Source organism: Tursiops truncatus, chromosome 14 (genome assembly GCF_011762595.2).
Source record: "Tursiops truncatus isolate mTurTru1 chromosome 14, mTurTru1.mat.Y, whole genome shotgun sequence".
Lineage (NCBI taxonomy): Eukaryota > Metazoa > Chordata > Mammalia > Artiodactyla > Delphinidae > Tursiops > Tursiops truncatus.
This window is the reverse complement of record NC_047047.1, coordinates 69838045-69863048: the sequence shown is the minus strand read 5'-3', so window position 1 is coordinate 69863048 and position 25004 is coordinate 69838045. Positions and strand designations below refer to the sequence as shown.

The following is a 25004-nucleotide window of genomic DNA, read 5'->3' as shown; positions in this document are numbered from 1 at the left end:
CTTTTAACAGGCTGCTAAATATTTTTGACTCTCCTGTTAGCAAGTTCCCCCTCAAAACCTAAATTTCTTTTTCCCCTCCAAGTTATACAAGCGCTTTGTTACTTTAGGCTGTTGGTTTTAATGATTTTTATTAGGGGAATGAGCACATATTTTATAGTGTTGTAAATATAAATAAACATTGGCCATTGAAGCTGGATAGAAACTACTCTTTGGGTGAGTGTATAACATATAACTGGGAGAGGGGAAAGCCACCACATGTGATGGACTCTGATGTGTTTATTCTTTTCACAACCCCTTAAATAGATTGCATGACACATGACTGCCTTTTGGAAATAGTGTTATAATAAGTATAGTAAAAATGTTAATGGTAGAATCTGTGTGGTGGATATACAGATGTTCACTACAAAATTATTTCAACTTTGCTATATTTTAAATTTTTTAATATAAGCCATTAGAGGAAAATAAGTTAAAGAAAGAAAAGTACTTTAGGCTCATTTCCCGCTATCCCATCTCTTCCCCGGCCTTGGTTCCTGTCCGCATCCCACTACTTCCCATCCTAGGATGAGACCTGACCCATCCTAGGATGAGACCTGACCCATCCTAGCACTTATTGCTTATCTCCTCTACTCTGCAGGATATCAGTAGACTAGTCTCTTCATATCTTCTAGTTTTTCTGTTGAGGTTCTGTCTGCATTCTCGGTGTCCCTAAGTTTAAAACTGGCCTAAGAACTTTATATCTCCTGTCAATTCATTAAATATTTATGAAATGTATTTTCTGCATATAATGCCATTTGAGATACTGAAAAAGTATAAGGTATAGAGGTCCTTGAGATTTGTGGAGTTCCTGTAGAGAAGTGGTAGTCATTTAAATCCCAGTTTTACCACAGGTTCTTCAGAAACCACAGAGATCAATAAGGAGAGCAAATAGATTATCCACAAACTGAAAACAGCACAACTGGAGCCAGAGAATACTACTACTGCTTTAATTTACATAGACATTTGTTATTTCTGTGTAAGAAAAATCTATAACACTTTAAAATGAACAGAAAACGACAGGAAAACATCCATTCAAAACTGCTATAAGAAGAAAGCATTTTTTTTAGATGATGAAATTATTACCCTGAAAACCACTATGAATCAAAGGAAAACTGCAACACAACATTATACATGAATTACATGTCATTAGGCAAGCATTTTCAAATATGAAAAAACACATCAAATTAGAAGTTCCAAAAACTCAGAATAGAAATGTATTTAGGTTCTTGACTTCAAGGAGCTAATAATATTTTTATTTATGAGCTATACAGATGTGAAACTGAGACTGTAAAATAGAATTACATTTATAGACTTCCAAGTTACCTTTATCGACAACCTTTCCTCACCCTTCTTCTGTATCTCCCAGTCCTGCCTCATTGCCTTAAACTTTACGGAATCTAATCCAGGGCGGCTAAGAGAAGAAGTGGTAGAAAAGCCACCACGAGATTGTTCATTGACTTATCCAGGCTGCAGTCTAGAGCTGCACTGCTCAGTAAGATAGTTACACATGGCTATTCAAAGTTAAATACAATGAAAAATTCAGACATTTTTGCTGAATGTCTGGTGAGAAAAATTCTCACCAGCCACGTTTAAAATGCTCCATACCCACATGTGGTTAGTAGCTACTGTATCGGACAACACAGAAGAACATTTCCATCATTGCAGAAAGTTCTGTTTGTCATCAGTCTAGAGGGGCCTGCTCAGGTAGAAGATCTGCACATCTAGAAGGTGACCAAATAGCCATGATATTGTGAGAAATTCTCACCATACAATTTTCAGTATATTGCCCCCCTCCTTTTTCTTAAACATAAAAAGGTAGCACGAGTTAAGAATAAAGGTATTGGAGGTAATTTCCTACGCTTAAAGAGAGAGTGGTGGGACTTCCTTGGCAGTCCAGTGGTTGAGACACTGCACTTCCAGTGCACGGGGCGCAGGTTTGATCCCTGGTCAGGGAACTAAGATCCTACATGCCGTACGGTGTGGCCAAAAAAAAGACAAAAACAAAAAACAAAAGAGAGAGTGGTATTAGAATTTATAGGCTTTTTTTTTTTTTTAAAGCTCCTCATTCTCCAGTGTTCTTTGCTGTCTAAGTTCCTCTACCTCCTGTCAAGAGCTCTGCATTATCTGACTCTTAACGCTGCTTATTTCCTATCACTCCACAAGAAAATTCTGCCTTAGTCACAGAAGTCTCCCTATACCTTGCATGTGCGTTCAGGCCTCCTAAACTTGTATTATACCATTCCTTACATTGCTTTGTGGCTCTTTGACACTGTTGACCACCCACTTCCGTCTTCCTTAAAACTCCTCATGAGCCTCTTTTATAAAACTATCTCCTTGCCTCTCTGGCTGCTCTTTAGCCTTTTTCTCAGATTTCTCTTTCTTTACCTGCCTTTTAAATGTTAGCATCCCCCAAGGTTCTGGCCTTGGCTCTTTTCCTTTTGTTTTTTTATTCTGTGCACATTTCCTGGACAGTTTTATCAACATCTATGTCTCTGTCTATATGATGTGTTCGTGTGTGTGTGTGTGTGTGTGTGTGTGTGTGTGTGTATGTAAAATACCAATTAGGGTTTTCTGATTTGAAGCAACAGACACCAATTATGACTAAGTTAAGCAAATGTGAATTTATTGGGATGCTATTTGGATACCACAGAACTGTGCTTAGAAATAAGGTGAAACCAAGGCATCTTATGGAGGCTAGAAAGCAGAAACTGTACGAATGGTCTCTTCAAAAGACCCATCTGGACAGTGCCCGGCTGCCAGAATGAATGTGTTCCAGCCATGTTCATTCTTTTTGTAATTCTCAAGGCTCACATTTAGGGAGGAAGTTTCCCAATGGCCTGATTAAGAATCCCACGAGACTTTATTAAATGGAGAAGTAACTCCTCAAAGGAAATCACATATTCTGTGGAAGGGGAAAAGATGATTGTAGTTAAAAACAAACAAAAACTAAATGATACTGTATGTACCTGTAAGTCAAAAATGTCTGTCTTTGGCCCATATCTCTTTTCACAGCTTCCCTTTCATCATATCCTGCTGCCTTTTGAACACCTCTACCAGAAAGTTCCTCAGTCATTTCAAATATAACATTTCTAAAACTAAATTTATAATCGATCCCTTTATCTCCTGTTTGAAAAAAGAAGAAAAGTCAAAAAATTAAGAACTAGATTTTTTTTTCCCCATCGAATTCCCTTTGTTAGGGAAAGGCACTCATCTACCAGAACCCTAAAGTCATTAGTGAAGGATCACCCAAGCGCTTGTTCCCACAGCTGTTAGAGATCACCACATCTGTTTCTTCTGCCTCTTCTGTCACTTGCACTGCCATTGCCTTGATCCGGGCTCGCGCTTGAACTGGAGCATCACAGTGGCGTCGCAGTTTGTCTGCTTGCTTCCAGTCCACATGCCACACCCACTGCCAGAAGGGTCTTTGTTAAAGCAGATCATGTCAGTCTCCTGCTTAAAAACATTGCCTTCAAGATGATCCCCATGGCCATTTTTTCTTTCTTTCTTTTTTTTTTTTTTTTGGCTTTTCCTTGAAGCTTTTTCAAAAAAACTTTTTATTGTTAAATATAACACAAATATGACAAGTAAGTACAAGGTGATTTCTTCTTTCTTTTTTTAAACCTCTGAGCTGTTTCCTCTGTTTTGAATGTTCTTTCCACCCCTTGCCCACCCGAGTTACTGCTGTGTCCTTCAAGCCTCAGCTGAGGTGTCATGTGGCCTCCTCCCAGGAAACCTTCCCGACAACAGTCAACCCTTTGCCCGTTTGGGTGCTTCACTCTGTGCCTAACCTTTATGAATTCCTCCATTGTACTATAATGTGACTACACGTACTTGTTTTTTTCCCGTCAGAGGCTATAAAATTGTTGAGAATATGTGCTTTATTCCCAGAACTTTGTCCAGTGACTGACACTTAGGTGTTACTTAGTGAAGCTTGTGTAGTCATTTAAAGCGAGGGCCCTGTGAGAAGCCCTGGCCAGTGTGAACCCTGCATTGAGACCCAAAGTGGTCCTCTTCAAAGACTGATATCCTGGGCAGAGAGAAAAACCCCTCCAACTGATGACGCTGTACAGAATGGAGTGGCATTTGCTATCATCTCCTGTGTATAGCTCAGTGTCAGCCCAGCTGTCAGGACTTGGAGAAACAGGAAGATTCCTTCCTAGGAGCACACTTGGAAGTTAATTATATGCACAACATATGAGGGAAACTTGTAGGATAAGAACAAGTATTAGCAGGTTATATTAATCAGACAAACTTTTAGAAATTAAAGATGTTTAAAGATATTCATAGGAATAGTCTCAAAGGATTCCTTGAAATGTTACCAATCTCTTGGGGGTGGGATTTTGGCAGATCTTATACTATCTACTTAATTTTCATACATAAAAAAGTTTAAGTTATATTTCATTTATAATTTAAAAAAATACGCATTTCTAGCACAGGACAGGCTGTCTGTATCTCAGGAGAAGGTCAGCAGGACCTCTCTGCAACTGTGGGGCAGCCTCTGTTAACCTGTTTTCCAAGCCAACCTTTTCTGGAGAAGCTCAAAAGAAATATGATGCCCCAGACTTCTCAGAGGAAACGATGAGTCCATGTAACCGAGGCCAAACAGAGACCTGGTGAAAGTTCTGTACTCCCTGTAAGGCTGACCAGCTGCATATTCCAGAGGCCAGCTACTAGAATAACTTCCCAGCTTGGCACTGAGGTCAGGTGCAGTCAATGGGAGAACTTGGAGAAGTCCCAGAAAGTCTGGAAACAGGAGACTGCAGGGACTCCAGGCCTACTGCAAAGGAAGTTTAAATCCTTTGGATTTCACAAATGCCTTAAAAATAATTGCACCGAGTAGTCCAGGTGAATCCCTGGGCCTTGCTGGTGCTCGAGGTCTGCACCACCAGCCCTGTGCCCACTGCTGGACAGTCTTCAGATTGGGCAGAGATGATCCCAGGAGTGGGTCTCAACCTCTCCCAGCCCCTCGGCAGACAGTGGATAACTTCCAGACATAGTCAGAGACAGACATGGAGAGTGAAAAAAGCAAGGGAGGGCTTTCCTGGTGGCACAGTGGTTAAGAATCCACCTGCCAATGCAGGGGACACGGGTTCGAGCCCTGGTCTGGGAAGATCCCACATGCCGTGGAGCAACTAAGCCTGTGCACCACAACTACTGAGCCTGCACTCTAGAGCCCGCGAGTCACAACTACTGAAATCCACATGCCTAGAGCCCGTGCTCCGCAACAAGAGAAGCCACTGCAATGAGACGTCCGTGCACTACAACGAAGAGTAGCCCCCCACTCACTGCAACTAGAGAAAGCCTGCGCGCAGCAATGAAGACCCAAGGCAGCCAAAAATAAATAAAATAAAGTAAATAAATTTATATTAAACAAAGCAAGGGAAACTGTGGCTTTGAAGATAGACAGTGTCACTAGGGAGGCAGAGAGCAAGGAGCTAAAAAGGACACACTGAAAACTAGATGGAAAATAGAAGAAGGTAGTGCTTTAGAAGCTGGATGGTGTGGCCCTTGGAAGTGGTTCACCATGAAATGGCCAAGTTTTTTTACTTGCCTGTGTTTTGATATCAATCCTGTTTCTTGCTCTGAACTATGATACTTTGTTATACCCAAACTGTTCTTTATTAAACTCTTTTAAGAGACCAAAAAGAAAAAAGAAAGTTGAATTGTATTTACACTGATTCAATTAATAGCTAAGAACATTTTAAAGAATTTTTAGATCTTCTTTTTAAAAAATATGTCTGTATTTCAATTATCCCTATTTTAATATAAACTGCCAGACAAATATATATACATATAGATAGATAGATAGATCACCTTTTATGAAATTTATAGCTAATCTGACTTTAAGAAAACAATTAGATATGAGGGTGCTTTCCTGTGCTCATCTAAATCCAAAATAGTTTAGCAAAGGGTTTATCTAGTGTTGAGGTTTTTAGATTATTAATCACATCCCTCTCCTCTTTGCATTATGAACTAAATGAAAAATAGTCAACAGCAGTCAGGTGGAATAAAAATAGTTTTATTTCTTTTTGTTCTTGTTAAAGAAAGTGTTAGCAGTATTTTTAATGAGAACAATGCTGTACTTCATATTTTTTAAAATCTTGGTTGAATGCTTTGGGACGTAGTGATTTGAAGATGTAGTTTCAAGTTCAGTTTATTTTAATATTTGGCTTAAATTATCAGCTGTAAAAAACACCTCACAAAAATGAGGTAGATACAAATGGAAAAATATATCATTGGATGAGTTTACTAAGTCACGATACTCATTTTGAAATCCTATCTACCAATTATGTAAAGGTTTTTCTTCAAATTTCAAATTTTTTTTTTCTTGGCCACACTGTGCAGCTTGCAGGATCTTAGTTCCCTGACCAGGGATTGAACCCCTGCCCCGCAGTGAAAGCGCCAAGTCCTAACCACTGGACCTCCAGGGAATTCCTTAAATTCCATCTTTTTTGATCTCAAATAGTGATTCTCCAAATTAATCAAAAGGAGTTGCATTTTCCTTTTTTAAAACACGGGTTTTTAAAGCCCATCGAAACTCTTATTGGAAGAATTTTGCACAGGGAAAAGGTTTTGTTTCTAAATGTTTTACACTGAGAAGATAATTTTTATAAGTGTACATCATTTTCAGCAACAAAATTATAACTGTGGTAACATTTCAAAACATCCATTTTCACGTGCTGTCTCTGTAGCATAAGTGTCTTTTTGAAAGCAGTTTATTTTTTATTCATTGTTAAAATTTCATCTTTACCCTGAAGGAACAAAATTAGGTGTGTTTATTATTTGGAAAATACCTGCTTAGTAGGATATTATCATTAGCACCCAGCATCATAGAAAAGGTCAGCAAACTTGGGACACTTAACCTTTTTCAAAAACAAAAATGAGTAGCCCATCAACATTGCTGGATGGCTTAAGTCTTTTGCCACCAGTAACCAGCAAACCCCTGTATGATACAAAGGGTGGTTACATCTTGTTACAAAATTCTATAAATGTTCTACTTTTTAAAGGTCTTGATTTTATTGCTTTTATACATTCTATAGCAAGTAAACTGTAATATGTTGTGATAAACAGAAAGATTATAAATAAGGTACTGCTGTCAACCTCTGCATTCTGGATCTTCTCTCAGATTCCGTGGTTTGTGATATGTGACTAGACTGAGTGAGGCACCAGGGTGTTGCTATGTTAATTAAGCTTAATTTCTTCCTTGTGTTTTAGATTATGCTATAAATAGAGATTCCGACTTCTTTTCCCTGCACCCCTGTGGATCTTATGTCCCCTTGGGGCATGTACATCTTCTTTTGGAGGTCTCTGGCTCCATCGCAGTGCAGAGAAGGCCTTCTGTGATTTGGCTCCTGTCCACCTCTCCAGACTCACTGCCTGCCTGTGCCTTGTGCTCCAGCAGCTCCAAATGGCTTTTTTGTTCCATTATGTGCCATGTTCTCTCCTCTGCCTAGAATGTTCTTGCCTCATTCCTCCTCCCCTCTTCCACTATGCCTTTTATAACTCAGATCAGGGTCTGTAAGGAGCCTTTCTTTGCCCCCCACCTCGACCCCAAATAAGTATCCTTCTTTGTGCTCACAGAGTAGTCTGTGTATGGCTCTGATACTGCATTTCTCACTGGTATTTTATTATGCTTATGTCTCTCTCCCCACTGCAAGTTCCTTGAGGGTAGACACCAGGTCTTAACCTACAGTTTAGAGGTGTTTATGACTGACTGAATGGGTCAGTCATTTACTTCACATTTGCTGCCATAAAATTTCTTTCCAAGGAAGACATTTGACATATTCATTGATGCCTACTTGAAACATGAGTGTACAGTCTGTTTAAAAATCCTGTTCCCTCCACAGAGAACATGCAATGTTAAATCTTCTATTCAGTCCCCCGTTTTTTAAGTTGGCGTATATTTCCAATCTCTTTTTCAGTAGAGAAATGTGTATGTGTATTTTTCTTCTCTCTTTTAACCCCATAACCTCTTAATCGTTTTTTTGGCTTTGCAGGCTTTGGATGGATTTTTCTTTGTTGTGAACTGTGAAGGGAGAATTGTATTTGTGTCAGAAAATGTGACCAGCTACTTGGGTTACAATCAGGAGGAATTAATGAATACCAGTGTCTACAGCATACTGCATGTGGGTGATCACGCGGAATTTGTGAAGAATCTGCTACCAAAATCGTTAGGTAAAAGGAATGTGTTTTTTCAAAGAATGTGAACTCTCTATAGCTTCCCTTCACATAATATATATAATTATTATTATTGTATTTATAATATATAGTATTATACTAATATATATAATATACTAAAAATATTTTAAAATTTAATTTCAGCCTGAGATTAAATATGAAGGAGGAGTGTCATCAAATAGCTGATAGAGAGCATTCCTTTTATCCTCTTCCTCTAGATTATGCCACAATTATGTGACAGTGTTAGGAGGCAGAGCAGTTAGTTGCCTTGCCACAAAAAGCTTCTGCTTGGAATTCCCTTTGTTTTCAATTTTAATTATGTACAAGGAAGAGACAAATATATATAGTGTATCCTACCACCTTGCTCAAAGAAAAGAAAAAGAAGGAGGGAGGAAGGGAAGGAGAGAGGAAAGAGGGTAAGGAGGGAGGAAGGAATACCCTTCATATTACATACGTATTAAAATTAACATTTTTGGATGTGAGTGGTTTCAACTCAGTAGTTCTAAGTATGGTTGGATGGGTTGTTCACTGCTATAGGAGCCTAGCTGAGAGTATTGATGGGGCCTGATTTCCAGCTTGTGTTCTATGAACTAAGCCACGTGCCTAGTCTTTAGCTTGTATGTGCTCCAAAAGTTGGCGGAGAGTCTTGGCTAGAAATCCTATGTAACTAAACGAAACATGCAAATAAAATGTTATCCATAGCTCTTAATTTTCTATGTTGTTCACTCAATGAAGTGGAAGCCTGTTTCTTCTTTGAAAAGAGTAGTATGTGTTTATAGTAACTGGAAGCCTGAAACAATTGTTCCTCTTAAAATCGCTAGTTTGATACTTGAGTTACCAAGGGGTCTTAATGTGTTATAGAATTTTAGAGTGTAAGTGACTTTAGAGATAATACAAGTGGATTCCTTTATTTTAAAGACAAGGCAAAGATTAAGCCATTAACCCAAAACTCACAGCTAGTTCAAAGATGAACCAAGACTCCTTACTCCAGTATAGGTTTGTTTCCATGATTTCCTCTAACAGTTATAGAGTGATGAGATAGTAAAAAGGAAGGAGGTTCAACGACGAGGCTATGGTAAGAAATCTGTTGGGAATGGGGAGAGAATAGCTGAAAAACCCCTCTGACTGCCACCATGGTTTGAATATAACATTGTAACTGGGAAATGGTGACGTGCCACACAGTGATTCTCACTTGAAATGTATAGTTATCTTCTCTATAACTGAATTCACTTTTCTTATACTGAATCAGGTAACATTTCTGTTTTAACAGTCATTTTTATGTAATGATTACCCACCATATTCAAGGCATTGTAGCATGCAGACTGTGCAAATAAAATAAAGAGCAAGAAAAAATGATTTAAGAAACCAAGACTGGTCTCTGTATATTCTAAATATTTTTTTTGAGTCACATTTGAAAAACTTTGACTCCTCCAACCAAAAGGGTGCACACACACACAAGCCATCCTTAAGCATCCATGCCTACCAGGTTAAAACCCTTGCCTGACAACAGACCTGTGATTTTCAGTCATTTTTTTCATTGCCAGGGTATAGCAGGAAACAAGTGGGAAAGCTCATTAATTAACTGCTGTAAAATTCTGAGCAAAAGAGCAATAAGCTATTAACTTTTTAAAGCTATTAATTTTTAATTTTGTCTTTATCTGTTTATAAAAGCTGTTAGTGAATTAAGGTATTTGTAAGACCTTATCTTTGAGGGAGGAAATCCTATACAATTTCTTGCAAATTTTACATTTTTCTAATTGGTAAACATTTAGCTTTGCTAAGGAAGATTAAGTATCCTATTCCCTCAGGATAATGTTGGATCTGAGGAAGTCTGTCTTTTAATCTGAGTAGCTAATTAAGCAGATGAGTAAAGGTATGTCTTTTGTATCTTCACAGTTTGTACTTTTTCACCTTTTTCACAGGCATATAATCAATTTTTTTTTCACAGTGAATGGAGTTCCTTGGCCACAAGAGGCAACACGACGAAATAGCCATACCTTTAACTGCAGGATGCTAATTCACCCTCCAGATGAGCCAGGCACCGAGAACCAGGAAGCTTGCCAGCGGTATGAAGTAATGCAGTGTTTCACTGTGTCACAGCCAAAATCAATTCAAGAGGATGGAGAAGGTAAAAACAAAGGGTGATTTTAAGGTGTTTGACTGCTTTTTCCATGGTTTTAGGAACAGAGAGGAAATTGATTATAAACTGCCTTCTTCAGATAGTATTTTTGGTTATTATATTATATAGCATAGTAGCTATTCAATTTGCTCTGTATTTCTTAATACTTAAGAAAAAAAATTGCTAACATCTAGAATTACCCATTTAAAATGCCCCCAAATCCTCAGTTTTAAGCTGACATTCCCACTAAAATGTCAAATTCAAACCAACTTGCTGCCTAGAAATAAGAGCTGTAACTCACTGCTGCCAGTTGGAAATGTACCAAATGCAGCAGGCTGTTGAACAGCTCTGATTTTTAGAAAGTTTCAAGCTTAGAGTGTATGGAACACTGGAGAATAGAGTTAGTATTTTTGAGGCCATACAAGGTAATTTATAAGGAGAAAGCTTCTGAACAGATGAAAACACAGCTGAAGCTCTAATATGAACAGGGTATGAACATGGTATTAGTTAAATTTGTTACAGTGGATGACTTTTCCATGCAAGCTTAAACTGAGCTAAGTTAAGAACACCACAAATTGGAAATTGGAGTAAGGACTAGGGAAGGTAGCAGCCGAGAAGTCAGATGCAAAAAGGCCGTGTATGTAGTGGGTCTCACCAGGGAATGGGCGCCACAATCAACTGGGCACTTCTTACAAAATACACATGCAAGCCTGTCTTATATGACTGAAATTCTTATTTAGTTGTGTGATATTGCGTGTAACCTCTTAAAAAAATTTGGAAATGGGACTTGCAAAAAAAATTACAGATCCTAAAAACATAGAAGTCCTCTGTCAAAGGCAAAATAATGCTTCTTCAGAAACAGTTAAATGTTTTTTTCATATGATAAATTATTATCTGCACAGTGGTTATAGGAATGATCTTTGTAGCCATTAATGAATATAGGAAACAGACTAAAAAACTGTATTTTATAAACCACTATGTTGCTTAAATGTAGCCAAAACTACTTCTTCAAGTTGTTATCATCCAAGTACTTGAGATGCATCAGTCTCCGCTAGTTTATGTAAGAACATTCAATGGGAAGGGATAATTTATTCTAACTAGATCTCTATCTGGAGCTGCCAGTTTTTAGTTGCGAGCAATTTTATTTCTAATATTATACTATTAGATCAGAGTGACTCCAATATTGTGTCAGATCATATAACATGTACTGTTTTTATAAAAACCATTAATGGCAGGTGGTAGATGTGAACCGCTTGCTACCCTCTTTCCTTCAATTTCCCCTTCTTGTTTTGGGCAGATTTCCAGTCATGTTTGATTTGTATTGCACGGAGATTACCTCGGCCTCCAGCTATTACGGGTGTAGAATCCTTTATGACCAAGCAAGATACTACAGGTACCAGCTGCAAAGTTCAGAATGTTCTCTCAGTATTAATGATGTGACTATGCCCTTAAAACTAACTGTGTCCCTCTGTTCTCTGCTGTTCAGCTTCTGTTCACTAGTCCTGTACAGAAAACATTTCCAATGTGGTCTTGATTCTGTGCATTTTAGATACTGTCATCATTGTTATGGGAGGGTGCTGGGGAGAACATTATTTTGTAATTATGCACATGTTTATATTCTGATTATAAATTATTTTTCATAATCTATGGAAAGAAATTTGGCAATGTAGATATTAATGTATTTATTTATAAACAGATACAAAGAAGTGGTTTTAATATTGTGCATAAATGTATCTGGCTATTTCTTTTTTCCTTTATTCTCTGTCTTTAAATTTATTCAGCACATACTGATTGAATTCCTAGAAGTGCCTGTCACTACGTGTGATTGCTCAGGGTATACCTGATTGAGCAAAAAGCAATGATATAATTACAGATTTGTACTTTTTTGATGGAAAAGATGTGAAATGGTATAAGGGAAGCTAATAGGGAGGTCCTATTTTAAAATTAGCTGGTTAACAGAAGGCCTGTCGAGCTGATATCGCGCCCCTAGGCCCCAAAGGACGAGGCTGTGCCAGCTGTGCAAAGTGTGGGTGTTGGAAGGGCGCGTTGGGCATGGGGCATGGTGCAGAATTGGTGCTCCTGACTGAGGAGACAGAGCTGCAAAAAGCCCTAAGACAGAGGAGTATGTTAGAACTGGAAGAAGGGCAGTAGAGCCACAAAGTGAGTAATAGTGAGCATACCTGAAAATAAGCCCTTCTTTTTAAAGGCCTACTTCAGATTTGATTTTCAGCAAAAACAAGTTGTTACTGTTCTTTATAATTTATTTCTCATATACTGTTTAATCTTTTTTGATAATTTTTAAAATTTCTTAAATTTTAAAAAATTTTTGGCTGCACCATGTGGCATACAGGATCTTAGTTCCCTGACCAGGGATCAAACCCGTGCCCACCCCTGCAGTGGAAGTGCAGAGCCTTAACCTCTGGACCACCAGGGAATTCCCCTATATTGTTTAATCTTATCTTCACTTTGTCATGTTAGGTTTTCATACTTTTACATCAATCAGAATTGTATATGTATTACTTACCACTCTAGTCTTAAAATAAAGATAGATACTACAGATAGATTTTTTAGCAGACCAAAATTTAAAAAATCATTTCTACTGAATTTTATTCTTTGTGAAAGTTTAGTTTTAATGTCCTTTTTCACTTTACCATTATTTACAAGATCCTGTTACAATATTTATTAATTTTTTAGTCCCAGAAGTCTAATATTCCTGTGTTGTGTGCTTTATTCTTGTGTTCTTAAAGATAAACTCCCAACTGCTCTTACTAAAGAGTAGGTTAGGGATAAATTAGGGCAGAAAATATTGGTTTGGCTAAAAAGTTTGTTCAGGTTTTCCGTTACATCTTACAGAAAAACCCGAACGCACTTTTTGGCCAACCCAATAGAATATAACAAAGAGAATGTCTAGGAGCTTGATATCTAAGGGTAGTAATGATCAGTTTACTACCCTTACAGCATCTGTTACAGTAATGATCAATTACTACCCTTACAGCAACAATTACAGCATCTAAGGGTAGTAATGATCAATTCCCATACCTTTATTCATTCACTTTTTGAGTCTACCATGTACACGTTCCTTTCCACTTGCCACCGATGAACAACACTGGAAAAATTTAATAAGCCCTTACTGAAAATCCAAAATATTATTGCATGAAGGAAAAATAGGGTCTATTAAAAAATATAGCTGGTCTTTTGTGTCAGTAAAACCAAACAAGGGTTTGAGAGATAGCAGAATAAAAGCCTGTTGAAAAAGGGTGATGGTTAGGCCACAGAATAAATGTGGGAGACAAGGGAGGCCTAAAAATTATGAGGATAATTTAGGAACAGTATATTTCAGCTTTTCCTCATATTGCATTTCTATAAATTGAATCCTAAATTAGATTGTTTTAAAGAAGACTGTATTTTTCCATAGGAACAATGTTATAACTGGTAGTTTTGTTTCTGACCAAGGACCCAGCATTAAAATCTTAGATATACTTGATTTTAGAATAAATTTATAAAAATTAAAAAATTAAGCTCTGGATCATAAAGTAATTATAAATCTAGAGGGAACCTCAGAGATTACAGAATCTAGCCTGTCCATTTTACAAATGAGGGAATGGTGACTTTTCTAAAACCAGGCAGCTAATTGCTGAGGGCAGACATCTTTAGGCCCTAATATAGAACTCTTTATATTGCATTGCCTTCCACCGATGCACTATTTAAAGGGCATCACTGTACTGCACACACTTCTTACACGGAAGATACCAGAGAAAATATAAAGAAAATAGAAAGATGCCAGAAAAATATGAAGTATTCTTTTATTTTTAACATCTTTATTAGAGTATAATTGCTTTACAATGGTGTGTTAGTTTCTGCTTTATAACAAAGTGAATCAGTTATATATATGTCCCCATATCTCTTCCCTCTTGCATCTCCCTTCCTCCCACCCTCCCTACCCGACCCCTCTAGGTGGTCACAAAACACGGAGCTGATCTCCCGCTGCTTCTCCCGCTGCTATGCGGCTGCTTCCCTGAAGTATTCTTAAAATGTAAAATTAGCATCATATCATAGAGTTGATTTAGATAAAAAATAATAAACAAGCTATAATAAGTATTAGATATTTAATTCCTTAAGTTTTAGTAGTGCTTTCAACTCTACATGGAGTGGTTCATGTCCCTTAAAAAAAAGAAGTTTTCTACCAGGAAATGTTGAACAGTGGTTTATTTGGTTGGTTGGTTGGTTAAACTTTCCTCTAGCAAGGAGAAGTATTCTAAATCAACCTATTTATGATTCTCTCCTAAGATACTCATTGCATTACTGATCATTTGTTACCATTACTGATAATTTAATCACTTTCTTACCTCCAGTCCCACAATTACAGATGTCCTTGCTGTCATGTGGGTTAATACTGACCTTGAACACATAAACACAACCATACATTGCCTCGCTTTAGTCACTGCATATGAGGAGTATTATTGCATTTGAAGATTATATAACAGTGGATTCTCTGCTATAACGAACTCTTAGTCTCTTATATGATGAGACAAAGATTGAATGATTAAAACTCTTAGAAAATCCGAAATTATCTGTAGTTTCAATCACAGTGTTCATCAGGTTTTCCCCAAACTGTTCTAAAATAACAAAAATTCCCTCATTTAAGTTTTAATTTATTTTCTTTCTACATTTATGCCAAGACTTGGGTGACAACCTGATCAGACATACTTGGTTATATTAGATTCAAGACCCTATGTTAAAGAGGTCTAATAAATACTTTATTTCTGAACAAACCAAGAGAAATATATAAAGAAAGGATTAGTTAAAATGAAGAGGCACAAACAGTACAATAGATTTGAGTTGATTGTGTGAAAAAAGGGAAGATGAGGAAAAGACAACCAGGTGTTCACAGAAGAGGAAACTTGAGTGGTGAATAAAAATGAAAAATATTCAACCTCATTAATCAGGGAAATACGAAGTTAGACCATAACCATTTTTCAGCTACTAATTGTAAAAAATAAAGAAGCCCAACAGTACCAGGTGATGGAATGGATGTTGGATTAACAGTAACTCTTACATAAGTTTCTGGAAAACAGTTCAATATTATAAATTTGAACATTCACATAACCTGTGACTCAACAGTTCTATTCCTACATATGTACTCTAGAGAAACTGTTACACACATGCACTATGGAAAATGTGAAAGATATTCATAGCAGTATTGATTGTAATGACAAAAAACTGGAAACAATCTAGATAGACAGGAGAATATAAAGACAGAGGGATGTGACAAGTGAGGAGTACACACATAATTGAATAATATTGATGATATTGGTAATGTTCAAGTTTTGAAGTTGGATGGGGCTTTGTAAGTTTTCATCTTATTAATCTAATTCTTAATTTATATATACACACACACACACACACACACACATATATATATATATATCTTACCAATATTACTTTGTGTGAATATAAGATTGCATTAAAAATAAAACATCTGAATAATCACAAACTGGATTAATTGGCTCCTGATTAAGAAATAATTTGCCTGAATTCTTCCATAGTCATTTAGGAAACTTGTTCAAATGTGATAACAATGTCAAATCACCACTAAATTTTATAAAGCGTATGTTCTGTTTGCAGAATGCCTAGCAGATCTTAATGTTCTCACTTATCTTTTTCTGATTGTCCTTTTTTGCCTTCAGTCTTTATTCTTAAATGCAATATTGTCTATAGCCCAAGAGGAGGTAGGAAAGGAAAGCCTTCCTTACTTTCTCATATTCTCTTCACTTAATTATTGGAAATTAATTTAAACCAAAATAATATATTTCATCTCTGCCTCCCATCCCCAATAAGTGATCCAGTCATTAGTATATGTAGAGAGCAGGATCCAAAGAGCAAGCCAGAGGAGTTTGACCTACATTAGTCTCTGCAGCTTCAGGTCTTTATGATATGACTTTACTACTTGATTGGTATTGAATTTTAGGATATAATATAACGCACTCCAAGGCAAAGACAATTTTGTAATATCATGTCACTGATATATTCCGTTACCATATGTTATAAAAATTAATAGTGCTTTTGTCCATTAAACATTTGAGAGGTGGCAGAATATTTTTTAGATGCAGTTGTTAGTTTTGAAACACGAATGACTTGTATCAGGAGGCTATCATAAATGTAAACTTTCATTCTTTGTATAGGTAAAATCATCTCTATTGATACTAGTTCCCTGAGAGCTGCTGGCAGAACTGGCTGGGAAGATTTAGTGAGGAAGTGCATTTATGCTTTTTTCCAACCTCAAGGCAGAGAGCCATCTTATGCCAGACAACTATTTCAAGAAGGTAAGGTTTTTCTCTCTCAGCTATTTTCATTAACCTTGCTCTTTATTAATATTGAATAATTTATATAGAATTTATGGCTTGATAAGTATTTTTTCCAAATTACAGTTTTTGCAATAATCAGTTTTAGGAAGGAAGAAGTGGGTAAGCAAAGTAATTCATGAGTGGATCCTGAATTTCGGGATGCACATTTTAAAAAACAAGATATCATGTGGTGGTCACTCACTCATTCATTCATTCATGCATTCAGCAGACACGTATCAAGTTCCTCACATACATAGAACACTATGTAAGGTGCCAGGGATTCAGTGATGACAAAGCAGGGTTTTGCCCTCCAGGAGGTCAAAATCTGTTAGGAGGATATATGACAGTTTTAAAGATCAGTGTGGCCTGGGCTATAAAAGAGGTATAACAAAAGAAGAAAAAAATTAATTCTGACTTGGAGAGTCAGGGATGGCTTTAGAGAGGAAGTGATATTTTTGTCTGGCTTTTGACGATCACTCCCAGCAGAACGGGCATGTCAGAGGGCTTCTAGATAATACAGATCTATATCATGCATGTTTACTTCATGACTGTTACAGTACCTGACTCAGGTTGAAGTTTCAAGTTAAAAATATGTCATATGAAATTATTAATTAATAATTGAATAACTGCTGTGTCATAGTAAGTACTATGGGAATATGAAACAAGTATATTCCCTGCCCTTAAGGAACTTAACAGTATTATAGGAAAGATAGGGAAAATTAACTGAGAGTGAAGGCCAGAAAGTTTGTAAAGATTCAGAGATAAGGGGTTTTGATATATTTTAAAATATTGTCATGTAATTATGGTAGCCTAATACATCTTTCCCAGTGTAATTTGTTCTGTAATCTCTAAGTAAATAGTTTGTCTGGAAAGAGACTCTTTGTATGGCTATTCCTGAAAAACAATTTTTAAAATATTTTTCATTATTCCATCACCTTTCTTAATTTTAACATTTTCCCGTTAGGTTTCTTAAGTTTACAGATGATTTTCCATTCATTCCATTTTAGGTCAGCTGCTTCCTAATGGTATGTGAAGGAAGCAGCTTGACTTTTTTTTTTTCAGGAAGCCATCTGTATGAATCTCACTGGTCTGTTTACTTCTGGGACAGCTTCCTACAGACTAATGGTTCTTCAGTTGGCCTCTTACTAGACTGTTACCATCCCCAAAGATGGTATTTCAGTGGATATGACCAAGAAGTTCCCCAGGCAATCCTGAAGTGCAGTCAGGTTTGGAAACCATTACAGAAAGCAGTTAATGCCATCCGCTGGTTGCAAACTTTGTGACTCCCTCTACCAGCAATAGCACTTGACTTTTGCATAAGTGGGAAACTCAGAGTACTGTCTTCACTCATTGCCTAAAATGCTGCAGTATATGATACTCTTCTCTTTGATTTTTGCCTTAACTTTATAAGTTGAACCTTCCAAGGCTTTCCTTAAAAGACTTTCAGTTTTATTTGCCTATAATTTATATACATTTTGGCCAAGGCAAAGCAGGTCTAGATTATTGTCTCATTGTCCAAATGCCTAGGCTGCCCATAGATGTGATTGAGCTGTGGTTTAAAGTATGTGTTTCTAAACCATTGGAACTCTCTATAAAATAGATGGATTAAAGTATAATAAGTAACTAACGTATCATTAACATATGAAGTAAAACAATTTAGAGAGAAATGTAAAGAAATATAATTCAACACCTCTTCTCCATTACTCGTCTTAATGTCCTTTTCTTGTACTTTTCTTAGAAAAAAAAAAAATTCCTCAATAGAAATAACTTTTTTCTCAGAATTAAATTGCCCAGAATTCACATGACTGATTCTAGTGTTTTGGAGATTCTGGACAACCTGGTAAACAGCGTTCATGAATCGAGCACATCTTTTTCTTATATGTTATATTCAGCAGTCAAGTTATATTCAGCATCAAGTTTGAGAACCACTGGTCTATCAAGAATGGAGAGAGATGTAAATAGCATTTGCAGTTTCCTTGCTGCCTCTGCACTTAGGGACAGTGTAAAAGAATGAAACAAATTATGCCACTATATCCTCGATTTTGTGTAAAACTTTTAAAATGTAAAACCTCTACAGTAATTGATATTTAGGCAAGAAAATTTGTCCTCCGTCTTTTTTCCTGCCTTTAACTTACCTTTTGAAGGCAGCAGCTGGTATAAAATCCTCATATGCATTAAAAATTTAAGTTCTTACTTTTTAAGAAATATTACCTAAATATGTGGCTTGCTCAGTGTTTAATTGCAAGTTTTCATTCTTCGACTTTGAAAACGAGATTAAACGTTAGTATTTGTGTGAAAAAAAAAAGATTTAAGTTCTTAGCTTAGTTTTTCAGCTGCTTTTGACAAACAGCTCACGGACTGCTTTTAAAGGGTGTTGACCATTTTATTTTCCAGAATCAAATTTGAAAACATTTCAGCCAAAGAATATTGTGGGAGCATTCAGGATGAACTAGATTAAAGCAGTTGTTCTCCATTGAGACTGGGGGGAAAATGGGTATCAGGACCACCTGAGGAATTTTTTAAACTGGGAGGAAGTTCATAAAGGTATATAGTTTAGAAAAGCTTCCTAAGTTCTGTTCAATTCAGAATCATTCTTTTAGAGAATAGTCTAGGTTAAATGCTTCCCTAAGGTCCCTGATAAGATTCATTTGGGGCAGTTGTTAAACCAGATTTCTGGACTCCACCCACACTACTGAACCAGAGTCTATAGTCTAAGATGTTTTATTACAGAAAAGTTTGGAAAACATAAACATAGGTTCCACAAGATATTAATAGCTATAACTAGGAAATGATGTTTCATGCTGAATTAAATATGGGAAATATTTCAGTCTCCACTTTCGGGGATTCATAAGACATATTTAAGGTATTTAAGTTTCTGGGAAGTTCTACAATAAAGGTTCATGTTTGACTTTGTTACCTAGACTTATTTTTCCTCAGAATACTTTTTCCTGTAGCACATCTATTAGCACTTAAGGAGAGTACTAGTCGTGGGAAATGTTGGGCTAGATAGCCTAGAAAAGTTTTATGAAAGTTTTATTTACCTATTATCAATAATGTAATGTCATTTGGATCGTTTCTTCTTTTTGAAAGATGTCCATGATACATTGTTACATTAAAGAGTAGGCTAAAAAAAAAAAAAAAAAAGTAGGCTAAGAGGGGCTTCCCTGGTGGCGCAGTGGTTGGGGGTCTGCCTGCCAATGCAGGGGACGCGGGTTCCTGCCCCGGTCCGGGAGGATCCCGCATGCAGCGGAGCGGCTGGGCCCGTGGGCCATGGCCGCTGGGCCTGCGCGTCCAGAGCCTGTGCTCCGCGGCGGGGTGGGGGGGTGGGGCCACGGCAGTGAGAGGCCCGCGTACCGCAAAAAAAAAAAAAAAAAAGTAGGCTAAGAAAGCATGGCATATATAGTAAGATCTCATTCTTGTATATCTATTTATCCAATATTAGAAGGCTAACAAAATGTTAACAGTGGTTATCTCTGAGTGATGGGATTATACAACTTTATCTTTACTTACTCTTTGTTCATTTCTCTGTTAACTTTATAATCACAAAATAAAGTTATTTTCATTAAAAAAATCATGAGACAGTTGGAAGGAGTTTGTAGTATCAATCAGTTTGGAAGTATTGCTATAAAACGTAAGTTCCCATATGAATGATTAACCAGAATGTCCATGTTCTGTATAACAGAGTTAACTGAAAATCTTTTTTTTGTCTAACTTTATTAAAAATATTTAAAATATGAGTTTATTTTCCTTTTTGAGAAATTTCGGTATACTGAATAGAGTTTACACATTGGTGACTGAAAATCTTAGAGCATCTAGGGGTAATTTTTTTTTCTTAGTAACAATTTTTAAATTGCATTTTTTCTGCATATATCTAGGGAAATATCAAAAAGAAAGAGAAATCTCTTACAGCATTGATCTGTAGTACCCTGCCGTACATTTTAAACCTGCCCAGTTGGTTAACATCAGTAAGGCATGCTTGTTGAGGTTATCTCAGCACCAAATTAGGTGGAGTCAAAAACCCAAATAGCTCTACTTCTATAGCTGCTGTGACCAGAGAAAACAGTTTCCTTTGCTCTGTTTCCTGGCTTTGTTGAGGCCTACTCTGGGGGGACAAAAGCAAAAACGATTGCCATTTTAAAGGTTCTTTGAAGAGTTTCTGGGGTGGCAGTAATACCACATCAATAACATCCCTCCTCACTAAGTGTTCTAAAAATTTTAGAAATGGACACAGGAGTCAGAGATCAAAACCTGGGCAAACTAAATCAGGAAACAAAACCTGGTAAAACTAAATCAGAAAACAAGGTCAGGACCTGTGATCAAATGAAATTCCAAATAGTTTTGTTCAGGCACAGATCTTTCTTATGGGGAAAATTTGGTGTGTAGAACAGACGTTTAACCAACCAGTTCTGTAAAGAATTATGGCTTCCATACTCATGTCTTAATTCAGAATATTAGATTGTTGTGTAGGGTTGAAGCTATTAGTATAAATGGTATCTTGGGATTGGCTGACTGTGAGTATGACTCAGGACGTAGGTACTTTGGAAGCTGCTTATTTGTAGTTTGTGTTTTCTTTGGTATTTATTCAGGAAATATTCATTCAGTACCTGCTATGTACCAGGTTCCATGCTAGATGTTATCTCACAATAAGCTGGCTCCATTTTAGTGACAATGGGCAAAGGTTAATTTGCATTATTAAGTCCTAAACTTGTAAATGACAAAGTCAGAGTTCAAACCTAAATCTGATTCCTAGGCTTTTATGCTTTTCATTGACCTGTGCTGCCTTCCTTGTGCTGAGTCTTATTCCACACCTTATTATCGAAAATAAATAATCTAACTTCAAAACTTAAAGTGTAATAGTTTCCTGTATTAAGTTAGAAGGGATTCCCCAATTTTGGAATTTTCACTAGTTTAGATGTAGTCCTCCAAGTTAAGGAAGCATAATTACTAAAGGACTATTGATGGTTCTATAATCCACAGTATCTTAATATTCCCATGTTAGCCTGAGTTTCTAGTTCTTTCTCACTTTAAAAGCATTGTGCAATTTCAATGGAGAGTGGAAAATAAGAATGGGACACAGTACTAGCCCTTACGTTTATTCTACCTGAAGAAGAAAAATAAGTGTATAAAAGGTTTTCTACCTCCTGTTCAAAGAGATATAGAAGAAATGTTTATGAAACAATGAAAAATAAGATTGGAAAGCAAAATGAAATCAGATTGTATGGAGCTGTACTGTCCAATAAGGTAGCCACTAGCCACATGCAGCTATTGAGTACTTGAAATGTGGCTAGTGAGACTAAGGCACTGAATTTTAAATTTCTTTTAATTTTAAATTTAATTTACCCCGTCAATTTGCCACATTATGGAAGTGGCTGATGACTCCCATATTGGACCGTCAGCTCAGTGGTGAAGAGCCAGAGAACGCTTTCCAGCAGAATGATCCTAAAGCGCAATAAAGTGTGATGAAAAAATAGACAAAATGGCATCAGCAAAATAACGTGAAATATCTTCTGTGTCTTATCTGGCCATTTATATATCTGTAGCTTTCTCAATATCCCAGGTTAATAATTATCTTAAAGTGCCACTTTTTTGTTGTAGTTGTGTTTTCTAAAATATATTATCAGAAGATATTAACAGTTGGGAATTGTTAATATATTTTTAAGGTTTTGTCAGAGCAAACATTTAACTTATATCCTTACACAGAAATTATCGGTTTTCAGTAAAGACTTTTTCATCATTTATTATTTCACTAGATACTAAATTTCTCCATGTGTTGTATTTGGTAAATGTGCCAGTGATTTGGCTGAAATTGCCAGATGGGTAAGGAATCCTTGAAATTAACTTTATATCCTGGTTTTGGTACTTCGGGAGATTTATGTATGGCATAGATTTACAGCAGATTATGCCCTCTTCAGTTTATATGGTATACCCATGGCAATAAAGTAGAGCCTGCCTTCTCTTCACTTAAAGTAATATGTAGCTTCAAAAATTATTTATCAGTTGGTCATTTTGTCTTTCTCATGTGTCTTTAAAGTGTGACTGAAGCCCTTTCTGAAATGTCTTTGAAAAATAGGACTAACATTTATTACAGGCTACATTATAATAGTCATTTGTGGTAGTAACCCTTGTATTTCAGTGGATATGATTCTTAACCTTGGTATAGCTGAGTCTACCTATTAAATCTTTCTCAAAAAAGAATTCTATTGTATTACTGAAACATCAGTGACATTTTCTTACTTAGTAGTCTGGTAGAGCCTTTACATATTTCATAAATATTTACCAGTAGAGTTAGAATTTTATCTGTTGTTAATAAAGCTTTAGGACAAAAGTAAACCGTGTTGTTTATACAGTGATTTGACTGCTTTAACCTAGTTTTTATTTTATATTAGTAATCAGTGGCTTTATCTTAATTTGCTTACTAAACTAAATTCAAACATCAAAAATAATATATATGACTATAGTAATTTAACAAGTGGGGACCTTATCAATTCACATTCCTGAGTGAAAAATTAAATTTGAATTTCAGTTAAAGAGCTCTGCAAACTAATCAAAACTCAGAGGATGAATTTTATAGTATATTAATGACATCTCAATAAAGCTGTTTCTAAAAATCAGCCAGCCAAAGGTTGGGGGAGAGCTTGTTAGAGATAATACTGAGAATGAGAGGGGAGAAAATTACTTCTTGGTATTTTAAATGAACACTTAATAAATTTAAGGAGCTGCCCCATTATAGGGAAAGATTAAGGTTGATTTTTGTGTGGTTTGTGGTTTCTTCATAATTGTAATTTCTGTGAGGAGGCACCCGTTCAAGTAGGACTAAATTAAAACTTGTCATCAGATTGTATATTTCACCCAGAATCATTTTTCCCCCTCAGATATCTGCTTTATCTGACTGTATTTAGAGTCTGAGCAGGCAGCAGTTAGAAGGGCATTTAAATGAAGTTCTAGGTAGAAATAAGGCTTGGTAACTCTCCTTTGCCCAAAGCATAAGTGTCAGAATTTTAACTAGGTTTCTCTTTTGTTTGAAACAGTGATGACTCGTGGCACTGCCTCCAGCCCATCCTATAGATTCATATTGAATGATGGGACAATGCTTAGCGCCCACACCAAGTGTAAACTTTGCTACCCTCAAAGTCCAGACATGCAACCTTTCATCATGGGAATTCATATCATCGACAGGTACTACTTATTTGGAGAGCTTCATATGAAATAAGTCAGTTCACATATCTCTTCTTAGAGAAAAAAGTTTTATATTCTTGATGGCGAGAAAACAAATTTTAAATTAGGCATTAAACTAGCATGATGAGTATATAGTTAATATATCCATACTGAGTTTTATAGTTCTGTCGCCTAACAATAGCTTTGTTGTTTAAAAAGGGAGACAGGAAAGGTGTGGCTGAATATATGCTTAAGGGGTAAAAACCAAAAACGTGGCTAAGAATTTCCAACTTTCCATATGTGAACTTATGGTCATAAAAGATTTGAGTTTATTAGTATTGTTATTTTTTAATTTTAAAAGTGCTTTATTTTCATTAGGGCAAAACTCAGTGGCTCCTGAGTTCAAGTTGATAGCTTATCAAACTACAAATTATTAAACTATCCACTTGAGATTTTTTGAATGTCATTGCCTCTAATTTGTTCTCCTCTCAAAATATGTTTTGCACTATTATATATGGTAAATTCATGAAACCATTCTCTTATCCTATGAATTATTCAAAATCCTACATTTACAACTATTTAAAATTTAGCATTAAACAAAAGCAAAGACATTTTCCCTCACTTCATCTTTCTCTCATCTGATATATTTGCTTATGGGAACATGGTAATACCAGTCACAAATCTGTTGTCGTAATTATGGATTTGAGTAAAGAACTTGATGAAAATCTGAATTCAGTATTCTGCATTTTCTAATTTTAGTTTAATTTATGCTTGTGAGTGGAATTAGCACAGTTCTTTTTTTCATATTGTGATTTCTCTTTCAGAACATCTGCTATGTCTGCATGTCACCCTTTTTAATTTTTACATCAGTGACACAGTATTTTCCTTACCCAGTCTTCCTCTTTGGAGTTGAAATACTTAAAAGCTGTAACAAGGGAGTCATAAATAAATACCATAAATAAATACCAGAGAGGTGTGGAAAGTTTCTCTTTTAACTAAAAGTCTTATGTAGTGTTAATTATTTATATGAAATTTTGAAAAGTTTAAAAGTGCATATATTGGATTTTTTTCCAAGGCCAAGAAAGGTTTCTCTCCCATTTAACTGAAACCATTATCATATTTACAGGGTCTTAAGCACTATTGCCTATTAAGTGATGCTAATATTTCACAGT

The 25004-nt window shown here is 36.2% G+C and overlaps 1 protein-coding gene across 8 annotated transcripts in view; it reads left to right on the top strand.

Moving 5' to 3' along the window:
- NCOA1 (nuclear receptor coactivator 1) overlaps window positions 1-25004 on the top strand; it is a 260501-nt gene that overhangs the window by 168526 nt on the left and 66971 nt on the right. For all 8 annotated transcript variants that reach the window (XM_073791697.1, XM_073791698.1, XM_019943146.3 and 5 more), the window contains 5 exons: window positions 8034-8211; window positions 10163-10342; window positions 11631-11726; window positions 16516-16656; window positions 23706-23853. In XM_073791697.1, the coding sequence (XP_073647798.1) occupies window positions 8034-8211; window positions 10163-10342; window positions 11631-11726; window positions 16516-16656; window positions 23706-23853 (743 nt within the window). The remainder of the gene's footprint in view (window positions 1-8033; window positions 8212-10162; window positions 10343-11630; window positions 11727-16515; window positions 16657-23705; window positions 23854-25004) is intronic.